The 21,275-nt window shown below is 45.5% G+C and overlaps 1 protein-coding gene across 4 annotated transcripts in view; it reads right to left on the reverse strand.

Annotated features, from left to right (window-relative positions):
- The window catches only part of TMEM173 (transmembrane protein 173), a 265,188-nt gene extending 248,094 nt beyond the window's left edge, over window positions 1-17,094 (reverse strand). Inside the window, exons 1-3 of one of the 4 annotated variants that reach the window (XR_003853427.1) lie at window positions 17,051-17,094; window positions 13,861-13,965; window positions 5,170-5,353 (exon numbers count right to left, since the gene is read on the reverse strand). Coding sequence is in view for 1 of the 4 variants with exons in the window: in XM_029583821.1 (XP_029439681.1) it covers window positions 13,861-13,863 (3 nt within the window). In the remaining 3 variants the exon portion in view is untranslated. Of the gene's footprint in view, window positions 1-5,169; window positions 5,354-13,860; window positions 13,966-14,053; window positions 14,132-17,050 lie in introns of those variants that run through there. The other 3 variants (XR_003853426.1, XR_003853425.1, XM_029583821.1) reach the window with 3 other exon arrangements.
- Between the last annotated feature and the right edge of the window lie 4,181 nt (window positions 17,095-21,275).

The following is a 21,275-nucleotide window of genomic DNA, read 5'->3' on the forward strand; positions in this document are numbered from 1 at the left end:
GGTGTTGCAGTCCAGGTCCTTACCTCCTGCCTTCCGCTTCGGGCAGCAACGGGGCACGGCGCTTCACAGGCCTACCAGGCCTCCTCGCGGCAGCATCTCCACGAGGGAGACACCGCCGAGCCCTGAATCAGACTCCGCCCCTTCCCGGGGCACACGCGCGAGGGGGGACCTTTTAAAGGTCCAGCCCCAGGGGAACTCCGGCTCGCCCCCTTTCATGACACCAGCGACTACTTAGGGCCGGTGTCTGCCCTAGGAATTTGCCTTGCAACCAGGTCCCTCAGTTCCTGAGTGTCTAGTTGCTGTTCCTAATCCTGCTGATCCTGATCCCGCTCCGCTTCAGGATTCTCCTTGGTTAGTTCTCTGGCTCTGCTTCCGACTGTGTCTGCTGCCTGCCTCGACCTCTGGCCTGTCTTCTCGTCTCATCTTGCTGCCGTCACCTAAGTCCCAGCAGTCCGGGTCCTCACGAGCTCCTCTCGGGGGGACCTCGGGCTTCCAGGGTGAAGATTCCACTTTCATCTGTCTTGGTTCCACCTCCCAGCCTGTGCCAGCTCCAAAGGAGTTCGCTCTTCCTATCAGCGCACTCCACCAGGCTGGCCCAAGGGTCCACTGTTCTGTCCGCAACAGTTTAAGGCCATGGACCCGGCGGACATCTCCAGACTACAGGCCATTCCCAGGATGGCCCAACATCTGCAGCAACACTATCTCGATGTCCTGGCTGCCACTCCGCCAGAGCCACCGCCGGTACCTCCTCCAGTTCCCACAGTAAGCATAACTGCGCCCACTCAGCTCCCAGCCCCTGCCAAGGAGTCATAAATCAGTGCTACATAAGGTTCGTTACTTCTGGGTCAGATCCCGGATTCAGTAAAGGTTGCCTACATATTGTCGCTGCTGGAAGGGAAGGCATTGAGTTGGGCTTCACTGATGTGGGAGCGCCAGGATCCTTTGTTGAACAATCTACAGCAGTTTGTTCTCAACTTCAAACAAGCCTTCGACGAACCAACGCGCCTGCCTACAGCTAAGACAGGGATCTTGGTCCCTGGCAGACTATGCTATCGAGTTTCACAATGGAGGTACGCCTGTGCGATGACAGCTTGCGGGGAATCTTTCTGGAAAGCTTGTCTAGTCGCATCAAGGATGAACTGGCCGCCAGAGACATTCCTGATAATCTCAGACATAATCGATTTAGTCAGTTGGATAGACCGATGCCTCCAGCAAAGGGCCAAGGAGGGCCGTTTGTTACGCCGGCCCATATCTTTAGCACCAGTCTGCTCTAGACCTGTGACACCACCTTCAAGTCATGGGATGGCACAATCAGAACTAGTAGCTGAAGAACCTATGCAATTAGGCCGCACGCCGCTGACTGCCAAAGAGGCGAAGATGCCATGCACAGGGATTGTGTTTATACTGTGGCAGCAAGGGCCACTTTCTAGCCCAGTGCAAGGAGCGCCCGGAAAACGCCAAAGCCTAGGCAGTATGGGGGAGCTACTCCTAGGCTGTGTTAATTCTGCTCCTCAATGTACCGTACCAGTGACACTAGAGTACCCAGGAGGGTCTTTTCACACTCTTGCCTTCAAGGTCTCTGGAGTGGGGGGAAACTTCATTTTATCAGATTTGGTGCAACAGCTGCAGTTGCCTACTGTTCCTCGAAGTCCCCCGCTACGCATCACTTCCATCTGAGGTACAGCCCTCCCTGGGAGTATTTCTGATTCTACGGTTCATCTGACCGAACGCTGCATTTGGAAGAGATATCTTTCTTGATTTTGGAGAAGGCGGTACATCCAGTGGTTCTGGGGTTGCCATGGTTGCAACAACATTCTCCCATAATTCATTGGGACTCCTTACAGATAGCTCAGTGGAGCCCCTTTTGTTTTTCCAATTGTCTCAAGGTACCAAGGCCTTCTGTCTTGCCTATGCTAAGTACTTCTATATTGCCTCCTATACCTTTTATGGACTTTGCAGAGGTTTTGCCATGTCATCGCCCCTTTGACTGCACCATAGATTTATTACCTGGCACCATGCTGCCACGTGGTAGAGTGTATCCTTTGTCTCTGCCAGAGTCATGCACAATGTCTGAGTACATCGCTGAGAACCTCGCCAAGAGATTTATCCGCCCTTCTCGATCAGCAGCTGAAGCGGGGTTTCTTTGTGGGGAAAAAAAAAGGATGGTACACTCATACCCTGTATTGATTACAGCGGCTTGAACGCCATTACGAAGCAAGATCGGTACCCCCTTCCTTTGATTCCAGAACTTTTGGACAGACTGCAGAGGGCAAAGATCTTTACCAAGCTCGATCTGTGGGGAGCTTACAATTTAGTTCGCATCCAGCCTGGAGACGAATGGAAGACTGCCTTTAATACAAGAGATGGGCATTATGAATACCTAGTAATGCCGTTTGGCTTGTGTAACACTCCGGCAGTCTTCCAAAATCTCATGAATGAGGTGTTGAGAGAGATGCTGCACTCTCACGTCATAGTGTATCTGGATGACGTCTTAATTTATTCTCAGGATCTGGAGTCCCACCGCCAACATGTTAGACAGGTGTTGCAAGTCTTGAAAGACAATCACCTGTATGCCAAGCTCGAGAAATGTATGTTTGAATGTGAGTCACATTGTGTCATCTACTGGTTTTCAAATGGACCCAGAGAAAGTATCAGCAATCACAAACTGGCCCCGTCCCGTGGGGGTGAAAGCCTTGCAGCATTTCCTTGGATTCACGAACTTCTACAGACATTTTATTCTTAACTACTCACTGAGAGTTGCACCCCTCTCTGCACTGACTTGTAAAAGGGCGGACGCCAAGGAATGGTCCGAAACAGCTTGCCGGGCCTTTGAAGATTTAAAAACAAGCTTTTCTGAAGGACACTTGTCTGTATCATCCAGACCCGCAACACCCTTTTACTGTGGAAGTAGAGGCGTCCAGTATTGCAGTAGGAGCAATACTCAGCCAGCACTCAGACACAGGCAAGTTGCTCCCATGCTCCTATTTCTCCAAAAAGTTCTCACCGGCCAAGTGCAACTACAGTATTGGGGACAAGGAGCTTTGAGCAATTAAGTTGGCCTTCGAGGAATGGAGGCAATGGCTAGAAGGTGCAATCCATCCTGTCACAGTCTACACTGACCATAAAAACCTGGAGTTCCTATGTCAAGCACAGCGGCTGAACCCCAGACAAGCCAGGTGGTCTCTTTTTAATAGTTTTGATTTTACCCTTCGCTACTGGCCAGCATCCAAAAATATCTGTGCGGATGCCCTGTCCCGTACTTCTGAGTTAGAGGAGGAAGAGCATCCTCAATACATCCTGGACCCCACCAAGATCAACTTGGCTGCGGTGACTGAGTTCTCTGGGGAGGACAGTAGTTCCCAAGCATCTCTGGATGAGAGTCTTGAGTTGGGCCCATGATTCCCTGTCTGGTGTGTCCATGCTGGTCGAGACAGGACTTTGGATTTATTGAACCGCTATTACTGGTGGCCAAACTTAAGACAAGATGTACGTACCTATGTGAGTTCCTGTCCCACCTGTGCTAGACAAAAACCTCGAATTGGTCACCCTTGGGAGCTATTGCAACTGCTGCCTGTTCAGACTGAACCTTGGACTCATATAGCCACAGACTTCGTAGTGGATTTGCCCTCATCCAATGGGAAGACTCATTTGGGTCACAGTGGACAGTTTTTCCAAAATGCTGCCGACTGCAGAGTTAGCACTGTTATTTGCACAGCACATCTTCCGCATTCATGGTCTTCCACAGGACATAGTTTCTGACCGGGGTCCGCGGTTTACAGCCCGTTATTGGAAAGCTCTGTGCAAGAAGTTTGAGGTACAACTCAGTTTCTCCACCGCATTTCATCCCCAGAGTAACGGTCAGACAGAGCACATGAATCGCTCCCTTAAGACTTTCCTTCGAGCTTTTGCTAGCGACCAACAGAACAACTGGATAGAGTTGCTAACCTGGGCAGAGTTTTCCTACAATAACCAGATTCACTCTGCTACTGGAAGGTCACCCTTTCAGGCAGTATATGGGGAAACAACTTAAACCACTGCTACCCCTGTCTATCTGTGCTGTCACCGGCAGCCCAGTTGTCTGCTCAGCAGTTACATAGACTCTGGAATTCCATCCAAAGTAAACTCACCGCATCGGCAACAACCGCTAAAAGGCAGGCCGACTGGCATCATCGGCCAGTATTCCTTTTGAGAGACAGAGTCTGGCTCAGCACCAAGAACATTCACCTTAAGTTGGCGTCTAAAAGACTGGCTCCTAAATTCTGCGGACCATTCTGAGTTGCTGAGAGAGTTGGAATGGTTTAAGAACATAAGAAGTCGCCATGCTGGGTCAGACCAAGGGTCCATCAAGCCCAGCATCCTGTTTCCAACAGAGGCCAAAACCAGGCCACTAGAACCTGGCAATTACCCAAACACTAAGAAGAACCCATGCTACTGATGCAATTAATAGCAGTGGCTATTCCCTACCGTTTATGCCTGCCTACTACGCTGCACATCCACAATGTATTTCATGTGTCTCTTCTTAAACCGGTAGTCCTCTCTCGATTTCATCGGAGACCTCCTGATACTGCAGAGAACCCCACTGCTGATGACCCTACATACCAGGTTAGAGAGACCCTTGATGTGTGTTTCAACCGTCGCTGGGAATACTTGCTGGCTTGGGAAGGCTGTGGTGAGGAAGAAAAAACACTTGAGAGCCTGCTCGCAACATCCTAAACAAATCTCTTCTGCAACAGTTCCACTTGGACTATCCTGATAAACCGGGTCCTTACCTGCTGCCTTCCGCTTCGGGCCGCAATGGGGTATAGCGCTTCACAGGCCTATCAGGCCTCCTCGCGGCGGCGTCTCCACAAGAGAGACTCCGCCGAACCCCGAGTCAGACTCCGCCCCTTCCCGAGGCACACACGCATGTGCAAGGGGGAACCTTTTAAAGGTCCAGCCCCGGGAAACTCCGGCCCGCCCCCTTTGATGACGTCAGACACCAGCAACTACCCTAGGAATTTGCCTTGCAACGAGGTCCCTAAGTTCCTGAGTGTCTAGTTGCTGTTCCTGATCCCGCTCCAGGATTCTCCTTGGTTAGTTCTCTGGTTCCTGACTTTGGCTCTGCTTCCGACTGTCTGCCGCCTGCCTCGACCTCTGGCCTGTCTTCTTGTCTCATCTTGCTGCTGTTACCTAAGTCCCAGCGGTCTGGGTCCTCACGAGCTCTTCTCGGGGGAAGGGACCTTGGGCTTCCAGGGTGAAGATTCCACTTTCATCTATGTCTTGGTTCCATCTCCCAGCCTGTGCCAGCTCCAAAGGAGTTTGCTCTTCCTATCAGTGCACTCCACCAGGCCGGTCCAAGGGTTCACTGTTCTGTCTGCAACAAAAAGGGGATGGATAGGTGAAAAAGGTTAGGGCTGCTCAGCTTGGTTAAGGGGGGATATGATAGAGGTCTATAAAATCCAAAGAGGAAGAGAATGGGTAAATGTGAATCGGTTATTTACTCTTTAAATAACAGAAGGATTAGAAGGCACTCCATGAAGTTAAAAAGTAGCACATTTAAAACAAATCAGAGAAGATTATTTTACATTCAATGCTCAATTAAGCTTTGGAATTCGTTGCTAGAGGATGCGGTTAGGTCAATTAGTGTAACTGGGTTTAAAAAAGGTTTGGATAAGTTCCTGGAGGAGAAGTTCATAAACTGCTATTATTCAAGTTGACTTAAGGAATAGCTACTGCTATTTCTGGCATTAGTAGCATTAAATCTACTTAGTGTTTGGGTACTTGCCAGTTACTTCCAACTTGGATTGGCCAGTATTGAAAACAGGATACTGGGCTTAATGGACCCTTGGTCTGACCCAGTATGGCAACTTCTTATGTCTTCCCTCTGGAGACCTAGTGTGTTTTCTGATGATAATTATGTGTAAAGTATATGTGGGATGGCTCCTGCTATTCTAAGAGGAGAGAGTTCTAGATCTCCCCATTGGAGAACTAGTAGTAGTTGGTAGATGTGTTGTGTCATATTGTTTTGTAAATGTGTAGTGCACGCCCTAAAACTACAGTCTATGCTGGCAGTTTGTAGTCAGTCCAGAGATTGTTAACACCACTCACTAATGTAATGTCATATATTGTACTGGAAAAACATATGTACACACATTTATATTATGTTAGCTGTGAAAGTTTCCCATCCACACCATTTTTTTTTGCATGGGAGGGAGAGAGAGTATAGACACCACTAAATGGCCCTAGTCCCCAGCCCTTGTATAAGGGATATGCCATTTGATACTGCACTTCCACCAGAGGCTTAAGAAATGGGAAGTCCTTTTGGGCATAAGGGGGGGGGGGGGCTTAGGCCATGTGACTAGGAGGCAGTGTAGTTTTTATTTCAGGAAGGAAAGATGTGTTTCAGTGTGCTCTCCAGTTACACCTTCAGTCTAGCAAAGGAAGGGAGAAGCACTGCCTTGCCAGTTGTTGGTGATAGACTGGAAGGAAGAGAGGGAAGAGTGTTTTTGGTAATTTTTATTACATTGAGAGCTAGTATTTTTCATATTTTGACCTGCACCTTCTGGGAAACTGAAATCCCCTCTCAAGTGGTGCAGGAGGGAATATGTACACCCCTTTGCCCATACAAGAGGAGATTGCAGAAACCTGTGAATAAGCTCTAGTATTTTGGGTAAGATTGAGGTTTTCCAATTGTTTGGGAAGGAAGTATTTTTGCTGCCCCCTTCCTTGTCCAAACCTGGACTATAATATCTATTCTAGAACCAGCCCTTCCTCCAAGAGGATCAGGAGCTGTCTTTCGAAGAGGAGATTAGATAAGAATAATATCTGGAGGTCCCCAATCAGAGTTTCCACCCTGGGACACAGAACAGAGGCAGGTAAAGATTGGGAGTACCCATCTGGTGATTTATGTTTTAATTATTGTTCTATGTTAATCTAGTACTCTGCCTAGCATGATTTGATTATAGGTGGATTATAAATATTTTAAATAAATAAATCTGGGGATCAGGTACGGTGGGGAAGGGGACATCTGCTCTGGTTAGGATTCCCCCAGCCATCTTGGGTCACATATTCATCCTACACCATGGATTGATTACTAGTTCCAGGTTGCAGAACAAAGGGGCACTTCCACGAAGGGATACATCGTTTAAATTTGTACTATACAAAAGTGAAGGGATCTGGATGTATTCAGACACTGATTAATTTTATTGATTTGCCTACAATGAGTATCAGTAAATATTTTGAATACCCAAATGAGTCCTGCCTGTTTTGACAAGGTACCTGTCCCAAAGAACAAGGGAAACAAACACAGACAAGATGTTTCCATTACCTGGGCCCTGAAGATTTTCTCCCCCCCAGAGAAAAATTCACCCCTTGAATAGAAAAGTGTTGGGAAAAGGGCTGAGGAGCTAGCCAACGTAAAGAAATTCTTTTGTGGACCCTATATGACATGCATGGAAGAAGTGTTACTGCTCTTGGAGTTATGCTAGTGTAACACCAAGGACTCAAACAACCCTACATGTGAAAAAGCAGCACTGTAAATATTACTCTGAGTCCCAGAATACCAACATACCACCTACTGTGGAAACGAAACAAATCCAATTGCTATAGATCCCTACACAGACACTATATGGTAGCAGAATCTCACACCTTGGTCATACGTGCAGAACAGAGACAGACCCTCAAATACATAAAGGATCACAAATTAGAACCAGTAATATACAGACAAAACTGAAATGGAAACCCCAAGATGCTAGAATCTTGTCTACAGTGTAACAATGGAAAAACAGAAACATTACCATTTCTCATAAAACAAACAAATTCAAGAAACATAAAGCATCAATTATGATAGTAAAACCATACTAATAAAAGAATTTCAAAACTGATGAATAGAACATCCATTAGTCAAATACATTAATTTTTAATTTCCAAAGCAATACATTTCAAAATGGCAGAATGCAAATAACACCCAATAATTAAAACTAATGGTCAATATTCAAAAGCCAATTAAATGGACAACTGAAAAGTTATCTTATGGTAAATGTGGCACATTTAGCCACTTATCCATCTAAATTATAGCTGGATAATGGTTATCCAGCTACAATTTAGTCAGATAAAAAGAGGAAGTTTTAGGGGCATTCCAAGGTGGGGCTGAGAAATCCTGCTAACCTAGCTAAATATTGAATATATCTGGCTATGTTAGCCAGATAACTTTAAACCAGCTTCTGAGTAGGTCTAAAGTTGTCTGGCCTTGTGTGGCTGGATAACATGCTACTTAACCGGAAAAGATATCCGGCTAAATAGCACCGTCACCAAAAAAGCATAATACAAAGGCCCTGTCAGGCTATATATCCTAACTCCTCCCCCCCAAAAAAACTTTTTTAAAGATTAGTTTTATTTATTTATTATTTATTTAAAATCTTTTCTATACCGTCGTTTAGTAGAATACCGTCACAACGGTTCACATATAGGCACATAGTACATTGTATATGCAATTATTCCTATTAGTAATGGAGGTGCCTGATGATCTCGTTAACATCGTTTCATAGTAGTGGCTAAGAGTTTAGTGATGATTAATCTGACCTGTGACTAAGAAAGACTGTTAAATTATACATTTAATTTAGAAGGTGCAATAGACAGACCATGACATACATACATACATATAATGTGCTAGTGCTGTATGAAGATTTCATGTGTACAGCTTTCAGCGGTTTTTTCTCTCGCTCTCTTTGTGGAAAGGCTTTAAAGGCTTCTTTAAATTGCCCGGCATTGTAGGCTGGGCTCCCATCCTGATTTTAAGTTGAACACATTATCAACCTGCCTCCCCCACCTTCCCCCCATCCACCCACAAGGAAGAATTTATACCTGCTTCTCCATCCCCGTTGATACCTATTTAATCCCAGCCAGGAGCGAGGGACCCTCTGCCCTGCTCCCAGCACCTCCAGTGCTGCCTCTGTCAGAGCAGCTCAGAGGATCCCTCGCTCCCAGTTGGGGGAAAAAAAAATAAATTTATATCTATCTATATCTATAGAAGGTGCAACGATTCTTCCTTGTCGTTGTGGGAAGGGGGTAGGCTGGCTGATCATGTTTTCAACTTAGAGATGGTAACTTTTAAACAGCTGCACAAGCATGTGTGTATATATGCCAGCTCTCAAACGAGAAGCCATTTTATAGCATACATGCATGGTATATTTATTTATTTAATGCTTTTTTGTACCGGTATTAGAGAACACATCATACCGGTTTACATCAAAACTGCAGAAAATACATCAAGCAGGTACTGGGTCGGGGATAACTGAGGATAGAGAGATGAGAGGCCGAATACTGGCACAGGTAAGCAACAAAATATAAATAACAGGAGAACAATGTAACAAACTTTATACATAATTTCTGGTCGTGCATGGTATAAAATAGGCTGTATGTGCTTACATATGTGCACACAAATGCCGTCTCTAATGCGTAAGTGGGGAGATTTCAGTAGACCCGCATGCTGACGCAATCAATTAAACCAGTTCGTTCCCAGTTAAGAGATCAGACTTACTAACCACCATTAATTCGCCTCCCTTTTACCCTGTTAGCCCCAGCCTTTAAAACCCTGCTCACCTCTAGTTTTTTTTTGTTTTCTGATTTACATGCCATCCATAGCAGAAGTAGTGGTAGGGGACCCCAGCACGCTTGTGCATATATTTCCACACTGGATTCATTGAGAAATCCTGGAACATCCATGCCTTGCCCAGACCACACCCTGCCCCAAAACGTTTGTGCACATACCAAGTCATACACACATACAAACACGGTTTTTAAAATCCACATAGTGTGCGCCTGCCTGATTTCTCCACATAGCTCTCAGCTTTGGCATGTGCCAGACTTTTTAAAATTCACCCTTAAATCAGGATGGGAGCCCAATCTACAATGCCAGGCAATTCTCTAGTCTTTAAAAAGTTTTGGGGTGGATTTGGATACACAACCTGACAGGACCTTTGTATTACGTTTTGGGGAAAGGCAGGGCTGGTGGGAGCATTAGGCAGACTAGGTGGCAGTCTAGGGCACCAGAAGTGGGCGGGGTGGCAGAGACACATGGGTTGCTGCGGGAGGAGAGAGCAAGAGCGAAAGAGAGAGCAAGAGAGATGGCTTCACGTGATTACCACCTGGGGCGGCTGCACATCCTAGCACCGGCACTGGGGGGAGGGAGGTGATTGGCTCGCTGATTTTTTTTTTTTTGGTTGCTGATGACAGCACCATTTAGTCAGATATATGATTAAATAGCACATTGTGGCCACACAACTAAAAACAACTAAAAATCGTACCTGTTATATTCAAACATAGCTGGTTAGGTTTTTTAGTTATCTGTCTAATGTAGCTGGATAACTTTAGGCTGGTATATTCAGCGGGACATTTATCCTGCTGACTATATGGGACAAGTTTTCTGGCTGACTTTAGCCAGAAAACTTGTTCACTAATCAGCTTGATTATGAATTTCAATAAGGATAAAAATAATCCAAGCTTTCCATACCTGGGAACTTTTGATTTCCAGTCATACTGAGATTGCAATGGATTAGTTTGAGGGCAGGGAATGGGAACTTTTTCCTCTCATATACACATGTTCATTCTCACATATTTTTTCATATACAAACAGATGCTCTGTCACACACACACAAATGCACATGCATGCTTTTACACATTCACACATAGATGTTCACATATGCACACACAGATGTTCATACATACACAAATGCTCTCTCACACACACTCTCTCACTCATATGTGCTGCCTCTTCCTTTCTTGGCTGAGAGCTGCATAACCTATCGCCAGCAGCCACTGGGCCTCTCTTTGCCACCAGCAGATTGGGCTCCACCCACAGAACTTTCCTGTCTTTTCTGCTGCCAGCAGGTTGGGTTCTGCAGTGGTCCACGGGGCCTTCTTTTCTTAGCCACTGCCGGCAGCCCAATGGTGTCTCTTGTTTTTCAGCCGCTGGGAGAAGAGCTTGTGTGTGGGGTCCACAGTCTTTGTGCAAGTGCACACATTTACACTTTAGAGGGAACAGTGCACAAGAGAGATGAGATTCTAGTTATTTTTCACATTCTGCAGATTTTCCTACAAAAATCAGTAATCCAGGACAGTTGTATTAGCTGACATACTGTAGCCACTCCAGCATAAGGAGCTCTTTGAGAAGAAAGCGAACAAGGCAGCAAGACGCTGCATTTATTTGAACTGCACAACTCTGTTATCATAGCTTGGCATCCTTTACATTTAGACACCCTGCTCCAGCTCTTCAGGAGAGAGTGGGAGGGACTGCTGGGAAGAGGTTGGGGAATAGAGAGGAAAAAACCAACAAAACTGTGGGTACACAGTAAGGAGGCTTCTAGGAAAAGTAAAAGGTCAAGGGATAGGTAGCGATGTCCTTTCGTGGATTGCAGGCTGGCTGGGGGACAGGAAACAGAGTAGGATTAAATGGACAATTTTCTCGGTGTAGGGGAGTGGACAGTGGAGTGCCTCGGGGATCTGTGTTGGGACCCTTACTTTAATATATTTGTAAATGATCTGGAAAGAAATACGACGAGTGAGATAATCAAATTTGCAGATGACACAAAATTGTTCAGAGTAGTTAAATCACAAGCAGATTGTGATAAATTGCAGGAAGACCTTGTGAGACTGGAAAATTGGGCATCCAAATGGCAGATGAAATTTGATGCGGATGGATGCAGGGTGATGCATGTAGGGAAAGGTAACCCATGCTATAGTTATACAATGTTGGGTTCCATATTGGGTGCTACAACCCAAGAAGGAGATCTGGGTGTCATGGTGGATGGCACATTGAAGTCATCGGTTTGGTGTGCTGCGGCAGTCAGGAAAGCGGACAGAGTGTTGGGAATTGTTAGAGAGGGAATGGTGAATAGAGCGGAAGATGTCATAATGCCTCTGTATCGCTCCATGGTGAGACTGCACCTTGAATCCTGGTCGCCGCATCTCAAAAAAGATATAATTGCGATGGAGAGGGTACAGAGAAGGGCTACCAAAATGATGGGGGGAGTGGAACAGCTCCCCTGTGAGGAAAGACTAAAGAGGTTAGGACTTTTCAGCATGGAGAGGAGACGACTGAGGGGGGATATGATAGAGGTGTTTAAAATCATGAGAGGTCTAGAACGGGTAGATGTGAATCTGTTATTTACTCTTTCGGATAGTAGAAAAACTAGGGGGCACTCCATGAAGTTAGCATGGGGCATATTTAAAACTAATCGGAGAAAGTTCTTTTTTACTCAACGCACAATTAAACTCTGGAATTTGTTGCCAGAGGATGTGGTTAGTGCAGTTAGTATAGCTGTATTTAAAAAGGGATTGGATAAGTTTTGAGGAGTAGTCCATTACCTGCTATTAAGTTCACTTAGAGAATAGCCACTGCCATTAGCAATAGTTACATGGAATAGACTTAGTTTTTGGGTACTTGCCAGGTTCTTATGGCCTGGATTGGCTACTGTTGGAAACAGGATGCTGGGCTTGATATGAGAGAGAGAGAGAGAAAGAGAAAGAGAGACTAGTGAGGACAGGGGGGGCGGGATTTAGAGAGATGGGCTGGGGAGGACAGGTATAAGGTGAGGCAAGAGCTAAGGCTTGTACTTTCTTGGCTTCAACTAAAATGCTGTACAATAAGGGGATTGATTTTTGGAAATGCGCATGTCCATGTGCGCACCGATTTTAAATGTGCGTGTCGCCGTTCCCATATTATAAAATATGATTCCTGTGTACACATGTGCACCAGATTTTAATGTACGCACGCGCATGTGTGGGCGGGTTGCCCTGGCCGTGCGCAACGAAGGGAATTTTTTTAAGATACACATGGTGACGCGATCGGACTGGGAAGGAACTTCGATACCCCTTCCTACTCTGCCTCCCCGACGCCTAAAACCGCTTTCCCTACCTTTGTTTTCTTTATTGCACACGACGGCAGCTAGCCAGCTAGCTGCCGTCGTGTGCTTCCCTGGAAAAGTGACTAATGGCGCTGTTGCAGCCGGTCCCCACCCTGCCTCTTTTTGATGGCCCAGCACTTCTGCGCGTACCAGGGGATACCTATGTGGCCGAGCAGTTTCTAAAATGCGCTCGGCACACAGGACCTGGCCATGCACTATCTCTCAGTTTTTACGCACACCAGGCTTCTAAAATTCGGGCATAAAGGAGAATGGGGACAAAGAAGGTTTAACACTCTAGAACCCAGTCCTACTGGGAAAATTATAGTGTTACCATCATGACCAAGGCAGAATAAACCCTTCTGTTATTTAAAAAATCCCCAAACTACCACACTGTCTTTGGCAAGAAGCATCAGTCATGGTTGTCTATTTCCTCTGCTTTCCACACTAGCAAGACCCTAGATATCTATGCACTCAAACTGTAAGCTAAGAAGAAACCAATGGTCTACTTCTCATTCATTCACTATTCTCCATGCTGTAGCCTTCCCATTCTTTTCCCTATCCTCCATCTCTGCTTCCCAGACACCACTGATCCCTTCCACTGTCTTTCTGCTTGTAGACTGCTAGTTCTGCCCTTTCCGTCTGGTATTTGTCTCGTAAATTTCTAAAATATTAGCTTTGCAGATGTGGTGGTAGTGGTATGTCACAGATTACTATTTATTTCTGCGCTGCACAGTTTCTAGCAAAACATGAATAGGAAACTCAAAGCCAGAAGGGTGCAACAGTGCTCTGTCTGCCTGACTGTGCAATAGAAGGAATCTGAAAGTGATACGAAACTAACTTCATTTATTTTAAACGCAGACCAAATGATCTGGTATTTGCACGGAAGCAGTGGCTATGCTTTCTCACACAGCTGCTGAATACAAAAGAAAAAACTAGAAAGAGTCTGCATTTTACATTGCAGATTTGATTGTGTACTTACCATGTCTGCCTCTGGCCCCACACGCTTCTGAGTTTCAGTTTCCTAGATCAGGTGACTTCTGCATACAACTGGAGTAGAGCAGCAAAACAAATCGAAAGTCCAATTCTAACAAGGAAATGAAAAGCAGTTACAGGCAAGTTCTCAGGGGGCGTTGCTAGCCATAGGAACACAAGACTCCTCCTCAGTCCCTCACCTGTTCTGTTTACTAATTCAACCCCTCCGCTCCAAGCGGCCTGTAAGTAACAGGAAGAGGGGGCTGAAAAGAATGAAATACAGCAATTGTTTTCCTCTTCTGGTGGCCTCTAGTCTTATCTCCTCCCTTTCTGTCCCTTTTTCAATAGGAGGGGAGGGGTTGAATCAGACACAATTACAACCTGTTATCCCCATACACAAAAACTCAGTTGTGCGAAGAGATGGAGAAACAGAAGGAGGTGTCCTAAAGCAGTGATTCTCAACCTTTTTTCTGTCCAGGACACACCTGACAGATGATTCTCACATGTGTGACACTAAACAAATGAGTCACTAGCCTAAATGTAAACAAACTCAGCATCCACAGGAAGAATTATTAGAAAGGGAATGGTGAATAACAGAAAATGTCATAATGCCTCTGTATTGCTCCATGGTGAGACTGCACCTTGAATACAGTGTTCAATTCTGGTTGCCGCATCTCAAAAAAGATATAATTGCGATGGAGAAGGGCTACCAAAATGATAAAGGGAATGGAACAGCTCCCCTTTGAGGAAAGACTAAAGAGGTTAGGACTTTTCAGCTTGGAGAAGAGACGGCTGAGGGGGGATATGATAGAGGTGTTTAAAATCATGAGAGGTCTAGAAAGGGTAGATGTGAATCTGTTATTTACTCTTTCAGATCATGGAGTGCCCCCTAGTCTTTCTATTAAGTTAGCATGGGGCACATTTAAAACTAATTGGAGAAAGTTATTTTTACTCAACGTACAATTAAACTCTGGAATTTGTTGCCAGAGGATGTGGTTAGTGCAGTTAGTATAGCTGTGTTTAAAAAAGGATTGGATAAGTTCTTGGAGGAGAAGTCCATTACCTGCTATTAAGTTGACTTAGAAAATAGCCACTGCTATTACTAGCAAGGGTAACATGGAATAGACTTAGTTTTTGGGTACTTATCAGGTTCTTATGGCCTGGATTGGCCACTGTTGGAAACAGGATGCTGGCCTTGATGGACCCTTGGTCTGACCCAGTATGGCATCTTCTTATGTTCTTAGGAATCCCCCAACCATTAACAATGGGTGCAGAGCAAAACTAGGGCATTCCCGGTACAACTCAACATACAAAAACAGATTCTGATTCTGGTGCCAACTCACTAACAGTAACACGAACTCCCTCGACTAGCAGGCATAACACTACTTTTGAAAAGGAAGGAGTTCACCACCAATGCATGTCCTATTTCGATACAGCGCATTCCTGTGGCAGAGACTCAGGTTAATGAGGTGTTAGGTGTTTCTGTATTGCAAAGTCTCTAAATTTAGACATTTTGTATACAGTCATTCCATGTAAAGATCACAACGGTTTACAATAATTACATTCTTAGGTATAAATCAGCAAATAATGACAGGTTATAAGAAAATTATGCATAAGTAGATGTTAACATCTATCAACTGAATTATTCAAATACATATTAAAGATTAAGGACATAAGACATGAAGTACAGAAATAAATTTCAAATATTGTTCTGTGCGTTGTTAATTTGTTTCTCATGCATCAAGTGGGAAGCTTCACTTGCAGCCATCAGCAACTTCCTCTGTAGTATTAACCTTGCTCTCAACACCTCAAAAACAGAAACCTTAATAACTCCTCCACACATCCATCTAACCCCTATTCAAAATACGCCCCTAAATTCAATTCTTCCACCCCAACCTCCCCCAAATTCAATCCTAACATCTCAACACACAAGGAACCTAGGAATCATCATAGACAATCAACTTAACCACAAAAAATTCATTACCAACACCCTCAAGGAATGTTACTTTAAGCTGCAAACCCCTCTTACATTTTAATGATTTACGGACAATACTTCAGTCCACAATTTTCACAAAAATAGACTACTGCAACTCGCTACTCCTTGGCCTTCCGAAAAACACCATCTCCCCCCTCCAATTGCTGTAGAACGCAGTTGCACGTATCCTCATCAACACTCACAGAAACGATCACATAACCCCTATCCTCAAAGAACTACACTGGTTACCTATCAATCAGCACATACAGTACAAAACCCTACACAACCCAGACATGAATTGGCCCCATAACACCTCTCCTTCCACAACACAAACAGACCCACCCTGTCTCGCTACCTAGCTGTTACGTAAATGGGGTGTTTAGTGTGTCCGTGGGCCTCAGCCTGGGCCCAGACCTTCAAGGCCGAGCAGAGGGTTGATGGTGGCTTCGCATGGCTGACCCTCTGCCAGGCCTGCAAGCTCCCAAGGCCAACATCCAAGGATGATGGAAGTTGAATGGTCCTTCGACCATTCCAAGCACTTTCGGACCTGCTGCGAACAGCATGGAGCAGCAGGCCTGGCCTGAAGTTGAGGGCAGACAAAGGCCTTGACACGTAGACAGGACTATGGTTGATGCAGCAGATTCACAGACAAGACACTTGACAACAGATGGGGTGATGCATCAGCATCACGGGCATGACAAGCAACTTGATATCTAAACAGGCACCACACAAGGCATGGACATTGGCACTGTCTCTCAGGGCGCCCTACTCAGCCCACTTACAGGACTGAGTCGCGGACCACCCTGTCCCACTGCGCACCCTACACAGCCCTTGCAGGCTGGTCACGGACCACGAGGAGAGCAGAACAGCACAGGGAAGATCCAGGCAAGGAGGAACTCAAATGACAGAGCCGGTGTCATCCGAAGCTTCCCCCAAGGCTGGCAGGAACAGAGGCTCAGGAGCACAGGGACACTTCCCACCTGCAAGCCACCTCATTCTCAGGCATACACCATCCAAGAGCACCAGCTTACAGGAACAGAAGGCTCAAGAGCACCAGCAAAGACACAGGGAAGAACATCCTGGCAGGCAGACACATCAGGAAGTGAAGATCATGACAAGACATCAAAACATGGACCAGGACCTCAGGCAGAACACCAAAACATGAAGACATAGTATAAAAGCAGACAAGACAAGGAGCTCCACAAAGACCGGACGACCTTACACAGCTCTGGCAGGCAGGCGCTTCCAGAGGGAAGTCACAGTGATGCAAGGCCAACACAGAATGAAGTTGAAGTCCTTTTATAGGGCTGCAGACCGGCGACTCCCTGGGAGGAGTTTGGCAGGCCCACGCCTAGCTGGCCCTATAACTACAGAGAAGTGCTGCGGGCTGGCCCCTAGGGAAGGGCATGGCTCAAACCAGGAAGTCCATGCAAACACAGGCAGCCTCAGGCAGGCCCCAAGGACATCGAGGCCTCCCAGGCCCTGGAGCAAATCCTGGACAGTTCACAGGCGAGACCCTGGCTTGGAGCGGCCTCCAGGAAGAGGTAAAAAGCCTCCCGTAGCACCGCTACAGGAGGGTTCATAACAGTACCCCCCCCCCCTCAAAGGGGTCCCCCCTCTCCTTTTAGGAAGGCCAGGAACAAGGCAGCACAGAGCATAGAAGACAAGCAAGAACCACAACAAAAGCACAAACAACAAACGGAAAACAGTGCACCAAACAAACCGCACAACAGCACCAACAAGCGAAGAGCACACAAGCGAACAGCGCACAACAGCACCAACAAGCGAAGAGCACACAGAGCCAACAAGCAAACAGTGCACACCAACAGCACAAACAAGCGCAACCAACAAACAGCACCAACAAGTGCAACAACAACCAACAGCACCAACAAGCGCAACCAACAGCACAAACAAGCGCAACAACAACCACAGCACCAACGAGTGCAACCAACAGCACAAACAAGCGCACAGCACAAACGAGCGCAACCATCCAATACAAACGAGCAACACAACCAAACACACAGCACAAATGAGCGCAACCACAAACAGCACAAACGAGCAAACCACAACCAACAACACACAGCACAAACGAGCACAACAACAAACAGCACAAACGAGCGCACAACCAACCCACACAAAGCACAAACGAGTGCACAACCAACCAACACACAGCACAAACAAGCGCACAACCAACCAACACACAGCACAAACGAACAAAACACAAAAAACATACAGCGCAAACGAGCAAACAACCAACAACACACAGCACAAACAAGACAAGAACCACAAGAAACACCAAGAAAAGCCTGGGGGAGAGAACCCAGGGCGGGCAAAACAAAACCAGCTAACCAGGTGGGGTGCAGGCACCTCCTGCAGGTCGTAATAACTCCAAGCTGGCGAACATGACAAAAAAGTCTGGATGCAGGCGCCTCCTGCAGGTCGTATTATCCAGACAGCTGGTGCCTCCAGCAGGTCGTATACAAAAACCCTGAAAAATTTTTTTCCAGTCCCATAAATAGTCTAGGAACAAACAAGACTCAAAACAAGGCGGATCCATCAGCGGGGCACCACCGTCGGGCACATGGCCTTGCATTCTGTTACGTAAACGGGGTGTTTAGTGTGCCCTTGGGCCTCAGCCCGGGCCCAGACCTTCAGGGCCGAGCCGAGGGTTGACGGTGGCTCCACATGGCTGATGGGCTGACCCTCTGCCAGGCCTGCAAGCTCCCAAGGCCAACATCCAAGGATGATGGAAGTTGAATGGTCCTTCGACCATTCCAAGCCCTTTCGGACCTGCTGCGAACAGCATGGAGCAGCAGGCCTGGCCTGAGGTTGAGGGCAGACGGAGGCCTTGACATGTAGACAGGACTATGGTCAATGCGGCGGCATCGCAGACAAGACGACAACAGCAGGGTTGATGCATCGGCATCACGGACGAGGAACTTGACAACAGCTGGGGTGATGCATCGGCATCACGGGCATGACACTAGCAACCTTAAACATTCCCACACCCAGACTCACTCACTACAGTGCCACCAGGGAACGCACCCTATTTATTGCTGGCCCCAGACTCTGGAATTCTATGCTTGCTGATTTACGCCAAGAACACTGCCTACACAAATTTAAACAAAAACTAAAAACTTGGCTCTTCACACAAGCATACTCATGATATCAAGGACACTACTCTGCACCCAATACTCTGCATCTAATACCTCCCACTCCCTGCCCTCCCAATAACCCACGCTCCACACACTAACCACTAAACACGGAGAATACTAAACTTCACCTGTTTCCTACTGAAAATGATACAATCCTCTCACCCAACTATAGAATGACATTAATTTATACTAGTCAATCTAGACATATATGCACATTATTATATTATTTAGCAACTCATATTTGTCACATTTTTAAGCTGTTAATGCTGCACTAAACAAATATAATCTGCTTAGCTGCTTCTGTTAAACTATTATTACTGTTACTCTGTATAAAATTGTTATATTGGGAGGAGTTATCGGCTGGAATCGCTCTCGAAAGAGAGGGAGGCATAAGGGACTGAATCGCTGCTCTTTTTTGCCATTCTTGAGCCTAACATCGCGAACGGACCCAAGCCACGCCCCCGGAAGTGACATCATGAACCGGGCTGAACGCTGGAATAAATTCAACGAAGGTGCGGCCTGAATTGGAGGAGTTATCGGCTGGAATCGCTCTCGAAAGAGAGGGAGGCATAAGGGACTGAATCGCTGCTCTTTTTTGCCATTCTTGAGCCTAACATCGCGAACGGACCCAAGCCACGCCCCCGGAAGTGACATCACGAACCGGGCTGAACGCTGGAATAAATTCAACGAAGGTGCGGCGCGCTGCCGAAGCCGCGTGCCAAAGGGGCGCGCCCCTTGGTAAAATTTTCTTATATTGATTTTCTTCAAGTTGTATGGGTAGAAAAAGAAAATCGAAGATTGTGACGTCGTCTCCAGCTGCTCAGCAGGTAAAGGGTCCCATGGACTTTCATTTAACAAGGCGGGTAAGTCAATCTGCCCGCAATTCAATACCAGACATTTCTTTTTCATCAGGAGCATCAGTAAGTCCCAGCCAGCAGCTCGGATCTCAACCAGTAGCAGAAATACTGACTCCACCCCAACCAATTGTAAAACAACAAGATATGATATCAATCAATAGTAGTAACTCACCCTCTGTAGGAGGAGGTGGGGAGAATGAATTGGGGGCTATAGGAGGTTCCGAGCTACAGTGTGTAGTTTCGGATCCTATTGACCCCCAAAATATAACATTGGTTGATGTATTTAGGGCTATTAATGAAATGCAGAAGGTTATGATAGGTTTTATGGCTCAAAGTAACAAGTCATCTGTTGAAACAAAAAATGCTTTAGATTTATGTGATAACAGGCTGAAACAAGTAGAGGAAGCAAGTAAAACGGCTACTCTGCAGATAACATCACTTCAGTCAGCCAATAATGCTTTTATTAACGATAGCATAAGTATTCACCGGCAGATTGAAAGTCTAGAGAGCGAGAATAGAGTGAGAAATATAAGGTTCTTGAATTTCCCAATGACTAGACTTCTATCCCCCAGTGAATTACTAAAGAAATATTTGGTGGAAAATCTATCGATTACATCGATAGATGACAAAAGCATTTCAAAAATGTATTATGTGATTAACACTAAGCTAAGAAAGCAGGAGGGAGAGGAAGAAATGGACATTGTCCAGCAGCAGTCTCCTAATTTGACTGCCTTCTTAGAATTGTCCTTGGATGATATACCTGAAAGATCAACATTGATTGTTACATTTGCCAGAGAAAGTGATAAGATATTAATCATGCAGAAATATTTTAAGAATAAGGAATTTCTGTTCTGTGGACAAAAAGTCCAACTCTTCCCAGATGTATCCCACACTACACAAACAAGGAGGAAACAGTTCTTAAATTTAAAGTCCAGAGTAATAACCCTGGGTGCAACCTTTTTCCTAAAATTCCCTTGTAAGTGTATTGTGGTCCATCACAATACACTTACTTTCAAGACCCCTCCCATTTAGAAATATTTCTTTCAGATAAGGAAAGTGGTTGAGATAAGATAAAGTAGCTGCAAAAGTAGAAAATTTCCAGTGTGTAAAGTTTGAATTTACATTTTTCTTAGTTTATTATTAGAATTTATCCTCCCTTAATGAGGACTAGGAAATTTTGGTTTGGATTATTATTTTTAATAATGAATGTTTTAATTTCTTGTAGTCAAAATTTGTTCTTTGATTTCATACATTGTAATAATGTTTAAAAATCTTAATAAACTATCAATAAAAAAAATTGTTATATTGGTTACACTGTAAAGATCTGTTGCTGAATTTATGTTACATGTAAACCGATATAATGTCCAAAAATGAATGTTGGTATAGAACAACCTTAAATAAATAAATAGATAGATAAATAAATAAATAGTATCTG

The sequence above is a fragment of the Rhinatrema bivittatum genome, chromosome 18 (assembly GCF_901001135.1).
Source record: "Rhinatrema bivittatum chromosome 18, aRhiBiv1.1, whole genome shotgun sequence".
Lineage (NCBI taxonomy): Eukaryota > Metazoa > Chordata > Amphibia > Gymnophiona > Rhinatrematidae > Rhinatrema > Rhinatrema bivittatum.